This window comes from Athene noctua, chromosome 5 (assembly GCF_965140245.1).
Source record: "Athene noctua chromosome 5, bAthNoc1.hap1.1, whole genome shotgun sequence".
Classification (NCBI taxonomy): domain Eukaryota; kingdom Metazoa; phylum Chordata; class Aves; order Strigiformes; family Strigidae; genus Athene; species Athene noctua.
This window is the reverse complement of record NC_134041.1, coordinates 33,231,302-33,243,708: the sequence shown is the minus strand read 5'-3', so window position 1 is coordinate 33,243,708 and position 12,407 is coordinate 33,231,302. Positions and strand designations below refer to the sequence as shown.

General features: G+C 46.7%; 1 protein-coding gene across 1 annotated transcript in view; it reads right to left on the bottom strand.

Moving 5' to 3' along the window:
• The window catches only part of LAMC1 (laminin subunit gamma 1), a 68,868-nt gene extending 60,158 nt beyond the window's left edge, over window positions 1–8,710 (bottom strand). The window contains exon 1 of the mRNA XM_074907025.1: window positions 8,000–8,710. Coding sequence (XP_074763126.1) covers window positions 8,000–8,405 — 406 coding nt within the window. The 5' untranslated portion in view covers window positions 8,406–8,710. The remainder of the gene's footprint in view (window positions 1–7,999) is intronic.
• Between the last annotated feature and the right edge of the window lie 3,697 nt (window positions 8,711–12,407).

Here is a 12,407-nt window from a genome sequence, read left to right as displayed (position 1 = left end):
GATGGTAGTTCTTCCAGACAGGACTGATTTTCCATTCCACTAATCTCAGTAAGAGATACTCCCAACACAAACTGTGCCTTTCAGAGCATGTAGCTTATACTCCACAACCTTGTAAGTACAGCATAACCAAGTACCAAGAAACAGCCCATTTATCCCTCTTGAAGAGGTCCAATTTAAGCACCATTTGCTTAAACACTCTGAGAAACTATCTTCAAAGAACATTAGAAAGATTCTCTTTCCTGAAATATACAGGGAAGGCAAAGAAAAAAAAACAAAAACAAAAAAATCTGTTCAGGAGCCTTGATATTTTCACCCCACAGAAACCAAACCAAACCAAAAAAAAACAGTCCAAGTGCAACATGCTACACAAGCAGCAGCTCACTGAGGTGGGAACAAGGTCTTTTCTGATCTTGAGTAGGTTGAGCTATAAAACAGACCTTGAAAAATAACTTGCAAGATGAAAGCAGTATGCTTAGAACTGAGCTGGTGCCAACCCCAAACTCCACAGTGTTCCCCAGGCCCTGGAGCACCCAAGGGAATGAGCATTTCAGGCAATCCACTGGCAAGCCAAGGGCTACCACACGCAGTCAGCCACTGCACACTTGAACACACACATGCTGGGGAAGAACAACCCCTGTTACCAAGCAGGTTTTGATGTTTGGTAGGTTTGGAGACTTTTTTAAGAGACTGCTCAGACATAGCTGATCTTTCCATTACAAAGGGTTGAGAGCAATGTCTTCCTCCTTGCCACTTCCTTCTCCCCCCGCATTGGTAGGGGGCCAGCTGCTACTCCTGAAGCCATTTAACAATTCTGCACCCTGATCTTCCACAGGAGCACCTCAAGCCCCTGAGGATGACTTAAGTAATTACCTTGTCCTCCTGTAAAACACAGGACCTACTACAAAGCCAAGTCAGATAAGCAGTTCTCCAAGCACACCAAAGTCTGTAACAGAGATGAGAAAAATCACAGAAAGCTGACCCAAAAGCCTACAAACCTTCGGTCTTTGCATCATCTCTACAACGCCTTAAAATCTTCCCCTTCCCCCACAAAAACCAACAAACCCCCAAACCAACCGTGCAAATAAGCCCTCAAGCTATCTGGAAGTCTACCTCCCATTTACAAGACGGTACTAGCTTAGCTACCAACGGGAAAAAAAAAAATAAAAAAAATCCAGTAATAGTTTTTGGATACTATTTCTAAAAGAGGGAATTTTGAAATTCTCCATTACCGAACACAGCTGTGTTGTGTCAGAACTGCAGGCATGATTACCACTGGAAACAGCTCTTTGATGACTATCACACTGGAATATCTAAAACAAGTAGAAGCATGGAAACAAGAAGTGTTTTGCCACCCAGTTTCAAAACAAAATCCTGAAAGATCACTGAATAATATATGAGGGGGTTGGTTGGGGTTTGGGGTTTTTTTTTGGTAAAAGATCTCTCAAGTAGGGCTAGACTGGTATGAAAAAGATTAAAGACAGTCTTTTTGTTTGTTTGGGGTTTTTTTTAAATTTAAATAATACTACCTTGTCATTTCAGATCCTTTTTACAGTTGATGAGTTTTCACAATTTTCCAAGCTTCTACATCAGAAAAATTCTGAGAAATCATCATGTTTTACCTCAAAAGTACCTAACACACCCCACAAAGGCTAACAGCAGCTTGCACCTGCAGTATGTCAAGCTATGAAAGGCAGCCTCCCAGCTCAGTATTCCCAGTCCTGTTTGACAACTGTACATGTCTACCAGTAGCAGCTCTGAAATCTCACAGCACAGTTGCTTCATAAGCAGCTGTCCTGAACCTCTCATCAATGCTGATGTGACAGTCAACATCACCATCCTACCAGCACACTGCTAAAAACATGACGTTACTCAAGGGACGCTACAGACAGCAAGAGCAACCCCAAGTACATCCTTTGCAAACAGCTCAGCATTAAGAGGTTGTCTTAATATTGCAAAGAGTTTTAAACACAGCTAAGTGATGCCATAGGTCCTCAACACAAGCATCTGCATTCATCCCTCACTTAAAGCCTGTAGAGCTTGATTTGACACACACAGGTCTACTCTGTCCTGGGGGTGGGAAAACCCAACATACTCTTGTTTGTGTGGCAGGACAGCAGACCTAGCAAGATTTCTGCAATTTATCAGGAAACGATGAAACTCATTTTCTGATCAAAATACACTGTGGTAGTCACCAATAAGCAAGATTTTGTGGTTAAGAGATGCATAAAAGCAGGCTGAAACTGTTTTTGGGCAAGAGCTTACAAGAGGAGCGACAGCCCCAGGCTGAGCTTCCAAAGGTTATTATGAACCAGAGGCAGTGACATTAGATGCGATTAATTCAGTTTAACACGCCAGACCTCGTACCCCAGCTAACCCACAGGTAGAAAACAGAGCCAGACAGCGAGCCTGCACGAAATCACTCAGCACAACTCACCGGCAGCAGTAAATGATGAATTAGGGCCCTGAGGACACAAGCGGGAGGTCTCAGTCTGACAAAGGCTGTATGATTAAGGACAACGCTCACAGTCCTGTTTTCAAGAATTACAGTGAAGTAGAGAACTGGGTTTCCTATCCCATCCATATGCACTGCAAAATATGTTCTCTACATGTTGTTTGCAGAGCAATCGCTCTTTTCGTTTCCATGGGAAATTGCAGCTTGGGATTTGCAGTTGCAGACTCAGAGGCCAGGAGAGCCTCCCAAAGCCTCAGGCTATAAAAGAAATGCCACCTAATATTACTGAATAAACCAGAAATTTTTCAGCAAGCTAACAATTCTGAGCAGCAAACAGTTTCTAAGGTTTAAACCTAGAAAAGCAACTATCTGACTGTGTCAAAACCAGCAATTAATCCTCCTAGCAACTCTGGGCAAGCACCACAAATAGAGCTGTTTTTGCAGCAAAATACCACACAATCCATGCTCTCTCTGTCCCCCAAAATAAGTGCTCTGCCACGTATAGTATTCCCAAAGGCATCACACAGTGGCATCAGCATGCCAGGACAGACACAGGACAGAGGAGTTGGAGAAAACCTGGGAATTTAAAGGGTATGCAGGAAGCGATAAAGAGCTTTAAAACTACTTTATATAACTGCACTGAACAACTGCTGGCCATTAAAAGCCATGATCTCTTAACTACTCATGTTGAAACCTGCAAAATGTAAACCAAGCCTTTGCGAGACCAACTAAAATAGAGTCCCCCCAGGGCTCTGCAAATACCACGGCAAAGCCACTGCGGCGTGGGGCTGGCCCGGGCTTTCCGACACAGCGCGTAACACCAGCCTAAGTGCCGGAAACGCTCTCCCGATGTGTTCATTACCATTATTCAGAGTTTTTAAATTGCAGCTACGCTACACAAAACTTCACATGCCCACGTCCTGCTTGCTCGCTGTTGGTTTCATGGTGGTTCCCTAGGAAGGCAACGAACCACAGCCTCGTAAAGTTTTAATAGGATAATCAGCAAACTAAGGGCATCGCTCTGCTGCGCTAAATAAAACAAAGCAACTGATTGCATCCCAGTGGCGTAAACTACGTACTTAAATTAAGGCACATTTTACAGCCCTCCCTATGAAAAAAAAAAAGTCGCTCTTCTCACAAAAAAACCCCATAATCTCATCTGCTACAAATGGCAAATCAAGCTGAGGCTGAACCTAAGAACTGGCATCTTGCCTAAGTTTCCTTGTAATGACTTCAAATGGCAGTCATACCCCAAACTACGCATCACAGACAAAGTATATATAACCAAGCATCATCGCTCGCCTCAAAGCCAAATAAAGGACTGAGCAGTTACAAAAGGGGGAGGTGAAGGAGACAGGCAATCCATTTCTCCTAACAACTGACAGCTTCTACAAGTTTATTTTATACATACAAGATACCATCCGGCTTGGTGACACAGGTTTCTAGGCTGGTCTGCAGTGGGGATTTCAGAAGAACTCAAAAGCAGGAACACCCGGCTCTAACCACAGTCCATGCCCACCAACACAGCCAAAGTGTTTTTAACAAAGGCAACCATCAATTTCCTTTTTCTTCTTGAAAGGCAGGCTAGCAGAGGGCTGCCTTCCAGCACCAAACTCCATCTCCTCTTCCCAGGCAATGAGAGAAATGGTGGGAATCGGTCTTTCCTGCCTACCAGATAGTCCTGAACTCACAGCTGAGGCCACCGGCATCATGAGTCAAGCACATCTCCTGGGCACCGTTCCTGCCAAGATGCAGCGGGGAGTCACCGGCACTGGGAAAGCCAGACTGGGCTGCTCCTAGCTTGCAGGCTGTTGATAAAAGCACAGCTGCTGCCTTACCACCACGAAACAGTCACCAGCGTGCTGAGGACGCTGCCTCTTTGTCCGAGGAACAAAACACCAGGATCACGATAGCTGAAATCGAGCAGATCTGGGCAGAGTGTGAAAGTAGTGGGGAAAAATGAGAGGTGGCTCTAGCAAGAGTGGTTGGGAAGGGAATGTGGAGGGACATTTAAAGTGCATTTAAAAAGCGTAGAAACTGTAGAAACAACAGAAAGCACACAGAAAGAGCTCCAGAATAAATGAGAACCTGCTCTGAAAAAAGACAAGCCTTTGCCCAGCAACACCACCCAGCACCAGAAATACTCCAGGCATATCTATGCTATTCCTTTTCCTCTTCTTCCAGTGTTCAAAGGAGCATCTTTTAACACATGGCTTTGTTTTGGTGCATTAGGGGTCTAAATAGCAAAGTTGTGCTAAAATGTATGCACACAAAGCACTGGGGAGATGCCAGAACTGTCCCAATGTTCCCAGCAGAAGTGAACGGGACAGACTGTAAAAATAATATCATGATCTTGCTTCAAAAAAAGCAGACAACTAACCACATACTGTAATGCCTCAGCTTCCATCTTTCATTTAAAAGCCAGCACTGCTGCCCCAGAGTCCTTATTCCTGGAATACATGGGAACATGGGAGAAGGGCAGTGTTGGGGGAAAAAAAAACAAAAAAAAAGACCAGTTGGGTCAAATCTAAATTAGAAATAATTCAGTGCGAGGAACTGGAAAATGGGGGAAGCAAAGGGATACTTTTGAGGAAAGGGGAAGAAGGGACCCAGCAGTGCTCCCCCCTCCTCTCGCCCACTAACCTAATTATCCAGACACCACCCTGTGAACAGGTTAAACTCCCCCCCCCCCCCCCTTCCTTCTCCTGGTTTACAGCTGCAAACTCATGCCTCCAAGTCTCTTGGGGGAGAGGACTCTTACTTGGGGGTCTTAAGACCCTCTAATGCAAAGCAAAAGAGCTTTTATAACTCCAGATGCTCCTTGTGCGGGGATCGGTAATTACCCCAATTCCCTTCTCCCCAGGGAGCACCCTAACTTCTGGGCACAGATCTCCTTTCCCAACATTCCCAAGATTCAAGCCTTTAATTCAGTAATAGTGATCTGCACTGTGTTTTATTGTTATCAGGCTCTTTGCTAGCATCTAGTCCCAAAACTAAAGGTTTTTACACTTGTTTTGAACTTTGAATCGTGAAAAGATTCAGAGAAACCCACATTCATGCATTGGCAACAGACCCACAGTTCTTACTGACCTCTTGCAGGCTCCTCCAAAACATTACACTCATCTACACAGACCAGACATTGCTGGATGGTAATTAAGACATCCCAAACTGCCAACAACTCAGCACAGGGTGGCATTTGCATGCTGAAAGCCCAAGGCTGATGCTGCCGATCCTGAACAGTGCAAAGCAGCAGTACCCATTCAGGATACCAGTGCTTTTAAAAATAAAGGCGACTGCAGCATCAAACAAGGACATGGGTTTGAGCACACAGCCTAATCCTCAAAGATCATACAAAACTAACCCGCATAAAAGGCCTTTGTGTCCCAGAAGGCGTTTATGTCCTACCTAGTACAAAACCACTTGTCAAGCTCTTTGCTTCTTCTCTTACTGATGTCAATAATTAAGTGACTCGCAGACCATGGTGTGCCGTGGGGAACAGCCTGCAGGCACACACAATCCAAACGTGGCACCCAACAGCTCCCGCAAACAAAGATGGTTTGAAGACTTCACAAAAGTAGAGCAGAGCAACGCTGCCAAGGAGTTTGGGGCATCTGAGACTAAAATGGCACTCTGTGGTACATGACAAGTTCAACCTGCAGTGAACTCGGCAACGCATACAAAGCCATACGGGAGCATATGCTGCTAGCGCAGCATGTGCACGGATAGCTTAATGCTTTGCTGTAAGTCTTCTTAAAACAAACCCCACCACCACTTGTTACTGTGCCTGTAACAAACCCCCGATTCTTAAAAGGCTTTATGCTACCAATACCCCACCCAAAAACCTAACTGGAAAAAAACACCACACACACACACCCCTCAAATATCTGAAAGTCAGCCAGGCAACTTGTGCTTAAAAGTTGTACTCTAGCCTAAAAATATGCCAGAGTAAACTCACAAAGCTGCAAGAGCCTGTGAACAAACCTGAAACTCAAGTGACTGACAATGATTACGCTGCAATGCTACAGTATTTTAAAGATGCAGTTGTTTTCAAAGAAACGTGCACATTTCTTCAAAGCCCAGGACACAGCACGCTGTTTGATCCTGCATGTTGGTAAAAATAACACTTTTCAAAGAACACCCATGTACATACAAGTGCTGAGTCAAGGACAGCAGCAATACAGACGTGCCAGTAAACTAAGTTTTACTTTGATAATGAAGAGTGATGATGGTTTCTATTTAAAAAGCAGAGATCAAATCTTATCTTGCTGTTTGTTCCATGGGTCCCGAATAAAAAAATTCCCAATGTATTAAAAAAATAAAAAAGAAGATAGAGAGGCCTTAGTAACCATCTCCCCTTACCGGAACGATTACATACACTTACATGCTATATTTATTCTGAAACGCCTAACACAAAGAAACACCTCAGGGCAGTGAGATGCTCCCAGCTGCTGGGGCAGACAGACACAGTCAGGAGGTGAGTCCTGGGACAGGACTTTGCATCATCCTCTCCATCTCATGAACACAGGTGGGAGCTTTCACGCAACCTGCTCTCAGGTCATGCAACTCATGGAATCCAAGATCCCGCTCCCCGACCACTAATGTAACTTTTCCTCTGAATTACACCAACACACAAGATGCATTATTGATGCTAAAACTTAAGGTTCAACAGCAGGTCTTGAACAAAGACCATTAATGGTTACGCTGTTGAATAGAAACCACGAACGTCTACACTGAGGCTTTTGTTAATTTGTACTTTATTTAATGTCATGAGGATATAAGCTGCGGTTTTAACCTTCAGTCGGCTGGCCTGTCTTCCAGTTATAAACAATCACCCTTCCTCCATGTCATGACAGCTTCAATAACGGAATGAACTGAGGACATGAAAAGCTTGTCCACAAACAAAAGCGAGGGCTGAAATACTGGATCCCAAAGGAATCTATGGGAACACCAGAATTAACCAGAAACTTCGTCCTCTCCTTTTTTCAACTCGATGTCACAGGTTCTGCAGCAAGGCTGACTGCTCGCAGACAAACCCCGTATTTAAGGGACGGCGCTGCCCCTGCCGAGGAGGACACAGAGCCCGTGTGCCTTCGCACATACACACGTACAGACACACATGCTTGTGTTCCTGCGGAGCTTCACACTTTTCAAACCCATCTCTCTCCCACCCGAACTTGTCGCCTGGAAGACTCCGGGGCACGATCCCGCCGTGCCCCACATCCCCACCAACTCTTCCTCGCCTCACGAATCAGCGGCGCAAAGCCCTCACAAGATTTTTGCTTTGCCTCCCGCGCAGGAGGCCAAAAAAAATCAGCTTCCTAAAGCACGGCGAGGATCCTTCGGAGACCGCGCCGGCAGCCCAGGGGCGAGGAGCTTCCGCTCCCGCCCCTCAGGACCAACCCCTGGGGTGAACCGCCCCCCCCAGCGCTCACAACCGGGACGTCGCAGCGCGCGTCTGCCCGGGGCGCAACGAGCGCAGGTTCGCAAGGCCGAGGGGAGGGGAAGGGAGGCGAGAAGAGGGGAGGGGAGGCGGGGGGCGGCCCTTACCCAGGTGCAGGGTGAGGTTGACTGCGGCGGGGTGCTGCACGCCGGCCAGCATGGTGCGGCTCTGCCACCAGGTGGCATCGGCCGGGCTGTTGTAGTCGGTGAGGAAGGCGGCGCCGTGGCTCAGGTGGGGCTGGGCGGCGTCGCAGAGGTGGCAGGACTGGGTGACGCCGGTGACGCCGGTCTGCACGCAGTACTCCTCGGCCGGCGCCCCGCACGTGTGGGTGGCCAGCACCGTGGCGTTGAAGGCGGCGTTGACGAACTCGGGCATGCAGCGCTGCGGCCGGCCGCTCCGCTCCTCCCGGCACTCGTCCATGGCGCCGCCGCACCGCCCCGGCAGCCACAGCCACAGCACCGACAGACACAGCGCCAGAAACAGCGCCCGGCGCTGCCCGCCGCCGCCCGCCATGGCGCTCGGGCCGTGCGGCGGAGGGGCTGGCCGAGCGGCGCCGGCCGGCCGAGGGGAGGGGACGGGGCGGGGAGGGCTCGCTCGCTCTCTACCTGCTCCTGCCGCCGCCGCTCCGCGCCTGGACGCGGGCTGGGCTGGGCTGCGCTACGCTGGGACGGGACGGGCCCGGCCCGGGCGGGGCTGCCGGCGCGGGGCAGGCCGGGAGCGGAGTCCCGCCGGGAGAGCGGGCGCGGGAGCCTCCCCCTCCCCCGGAATGCGCCGGCTTAAAGGGGCGATGGCGGCGATGGGGCCCGCCCTACCGGCAATGCTCGCTTCTCGCCTCCCGCTCCGCCGCGGGCGGCTCAGCTGCCGGTAGCCCCACAGCGAGGGCGACGGGCTGCGGCAGGGCTGCCGGGGCGAACGGGGCCGTCGGGGCTCCTTCACGGCAGCCGTGGCGTTGTCTGTCGAAGGCGGGAATGCCGCCTCACTCCCCCCTCCCCCATGGCGCCGGGCCCGGTCACCGCCTCTGCCCCGTCAGAACCCAGCAGAAGCCACACGTTTCTTTCTTGTAAAGGCTTTTCATAGAGGAGGGAAAGAAATAAATTAAGTTTCTCGAGAAATGCGGGAAAACGGATTGTGCTTTACCAGCTGGACCCTTCTGAACGCCGTTGGTCTTGCGCAGGCCTGAAACCGGGTCTGAGGGGGACCCGTGTCCCACCTCAGCTTTCATTTTAATGAACTTCTGGATATTTTCATATCTAAATCCAGATCTCTGAGCTGCTTAGAGTCGTAGACTCTGTCAGCCGTGGCCCAAGGCCGGGTTACAATTTTTTAGCTATTAGCATAAGATCTCCCTATGACTTTTCAGGTTGCGAAATTGCATGAAGATTAATTGTGTAAAATCCGGGATTCATGTAAAGCCCAACCAGCTTTTATAGGAGAAAGTGCCTCCAGAAGCCTGCACAGGAAACGGGAAGCTACTCATCGAGATAGAAATTGATAAGAGAGTCAAGGAAAGGCTTTGTAAACTTGGTGCTGGTTATATTCTGAGAAAGCCTGAATGCAGCCTATGGCTGAAAAAGCAGAAAAAGTGCAGTCTGTTCTGGGGAAAAGATGCACTTCCTTGTTTGAAAGTAAACACACCTATCCCATAGAAGCCAACCACTGGCTTCATGCATTAAGAACCTGTGTCAGAACAAGGTCCACACAGCATGTACTCATAAGGAAGCCTCGAAATTTTCCTGCTGCTGTTAGATTTTATTACTACATTTGGTGCAGTGATTCCTCCTTTTGCCTCCCCAACAGAGTATTAACCTTGCCGAGATGAGGTAGACTCTGTGCCGAGAGTCCCCCAGACAGCCACAGCACCAGCAGAAGGGACGCTGGTGTGTTACAGTCACGGCTGCATCGCTATTGTTCAGGCTGAAATTACACATCTCCAGTGGAAAGTTGGATTTCCGCTGCTTCCCCCCCTTTTCCTCAGTTTCTGAAAACAAGCTGGCTGCTGTGAAAGCAATGCTGAGCCGGTGCCATCAAGGCAGAAGCTCTGGAAATGGCACAGTGGTGGAGCCACTCAGATTCAGTGGGCAGCCTGGCTGATGTGCTTTCTTTTTAATGTCTTTGCTGTTGAAATACTCTATCAAAGCATTGCAGCATATTCCCCATAGACCCATTTCCTTTCTGACATAGAAACACACTCCTCATGTAAAACAACTACATCTTAAAAACACAGAACCCAGATAACTTCTCTAACTTTGCAGTGCTTACAGGGGTGAATAATAGTAGAAGTGCCTTGGTCCATAAATTCTTACGACTGGGAACTCCCACAAAGTGGAGTGAGTCATCCTGTGCAGCAGGAGTGGCCTGAAAGGAAGGAAGGACTGCTTGATAGACAGGATGGGCACAACAACAAAACTTTCAGTAAACCATCTGTAAAATAAGAATAATATTTGTGGATAAGGTTTGTGACTGATAGGCTTAGAAAGTGTGAGCATAACGAAATGATGGTGGAAAAATGCCGCTTCAAAATCAGGTGCCAGTCTTTAAGCACTTCCTGCCCCAAATTGTGCTAATCACAATAATACCAAGTCTCAAGAGAATTTGCTTGCTATTTAATAAAGAGGTGGTCAGGGAAGAATTTAAATTTATAAAGTTAGCTGTAAAAATCAACACGTTATTACTTCAATTCTTTTTTGAAGTGGGCCAATCAGGTAAAATGAATGAGAACAAGTGGGGAGAGAGTAAGAACAAAGAGAAGAAATGTAGAAAAGGAAAAGCAACATAAAAACCTGAGAGGAAAGAACCTTTATAAAAGCAACTCTTACAGGAAATTCTATCAGCTTTCAGAAGGCCAGAACTCCTGAGGCTGGTAGTCTCACTCTTCAGATAGACCTCTTTTAGAAAAATTAGAAAAAGAAAAGCAGTATTTTCTTTCCTTTTGATCAAAAAACAACTTGCAACTATGTAGTGCATGCCCACAAGCAATTTGAAATAACAAGAGCACAGTTAGCCTCTGACCTTCTACAGCAGCTCAAATCAAACACTAACACACCTATGCACTGTTTGAGGCATCTGAGGTTTATGAGGTCCAGAATGTTTTTAATAAGCATCATGGGGCAGCAAGAACTTTAATTTTCAGTCTTCCCTTACTGATTTAGCATCAGCATTTGTTCACAGACAAAATTTGAGTATGTGCACCAAGAAAAACTGCTCAGAAGTTTCAGATGGTGATAGCGAAGTTTTGTCACTCTATGGGTGTCAATTATTAAAACAGGTTGGTAAAAGTAACCCCCACAGGGAAAAAAACCCACATTTGCTAACAAAAGTAAATAGATAGCTTGAGGATCCCCAAATGAAAACTGCTGTACAACCAAACTTTTCATTACCAGTACACATATGTCAGTTTATGCTAAAAAATGAAGGACAGAAAAGTCCTGTTCTCACCATCAGCCTTGTAGAGTTATCAGCCACCGGAGGATCAACCTTATGAAATGTCAGTTGTCACAATCTGGCCGGTTTGGGCAACCTAAGAAGAAGTTTCCAGCAGTTTCCTGCCCTGCCCTTGTTCACTCAGGGGCTTCCGTGGGTCCCACCACTTTTCTTGCTGGCCACAATCAAAACAGTGGTCATCACAGCAGACATCCACTCCTCAGCCACCAAATAACAAAAAACACTTAAAAGAAAGCGAGTCAGCAGATGCGCCAAAGAGTCGGTGTAAAAGAGTTAAAATTCAGAAAGACTGAGTGACAAAATTCAGATGCTTTTGCAGGTGGATGTGAAAAGAAACCACACTGCAGTCTCTAGTAGTGTGTTGGGGAACACAGGAAAAAAAACCCTGCTCTGAACCATTTCTTTTTATGAAGATAAAAGGACTAATGCTACAAAGGCATAAGAAATGCACTTCTGTATTAAATATGGTTTAAAACCATCCTGTTTAGAAAAGTTCTTTCACAATCAAGCGTAGGCATGCAGAGAATGTGAATTAGTTTGGTAAATGTCTGGGGTACCTACCATCAATAAAAGTACAGAATAGATCAGAGAACCATACTAGTTACCAAATATACCTATCATGATTTTATGGAAGCAGAAAGTTATTGTAGTCTTAGAAATACAACTGAAAAAGTGAGCTACTAGTCATGAAAACAGAAGGTGTTTCCTTAAAAAGTTTATATAAGTTTGACTTCCTTAGTCACTCTTTTGCAGATTATCCTAAATAAACATGTACAGCAACTATGGGAAAGTAACTAAAAAAGTATCTCTAAACTGTTCATGAGAGGTAATCTCTTACAAGTTTCTGCAAACCAAGCAGAAGTGAAAGATGTAAGATGATTATTGTATCTCTTTTCTGAGGTGGGTCTGGGATGTATGCTCATTTTCTCTCCTTAGTACTGTAATGTTGGGAAGAAATATGATAAACCAAAAACAAGATATGAAAGGACTTTGCAGCTTTTCATCTTCCTTGTGGATTCAAACGTAGCCCATCCTTGTAACCAAAAATCATTTTGGTTAATGGACATCTGGTGA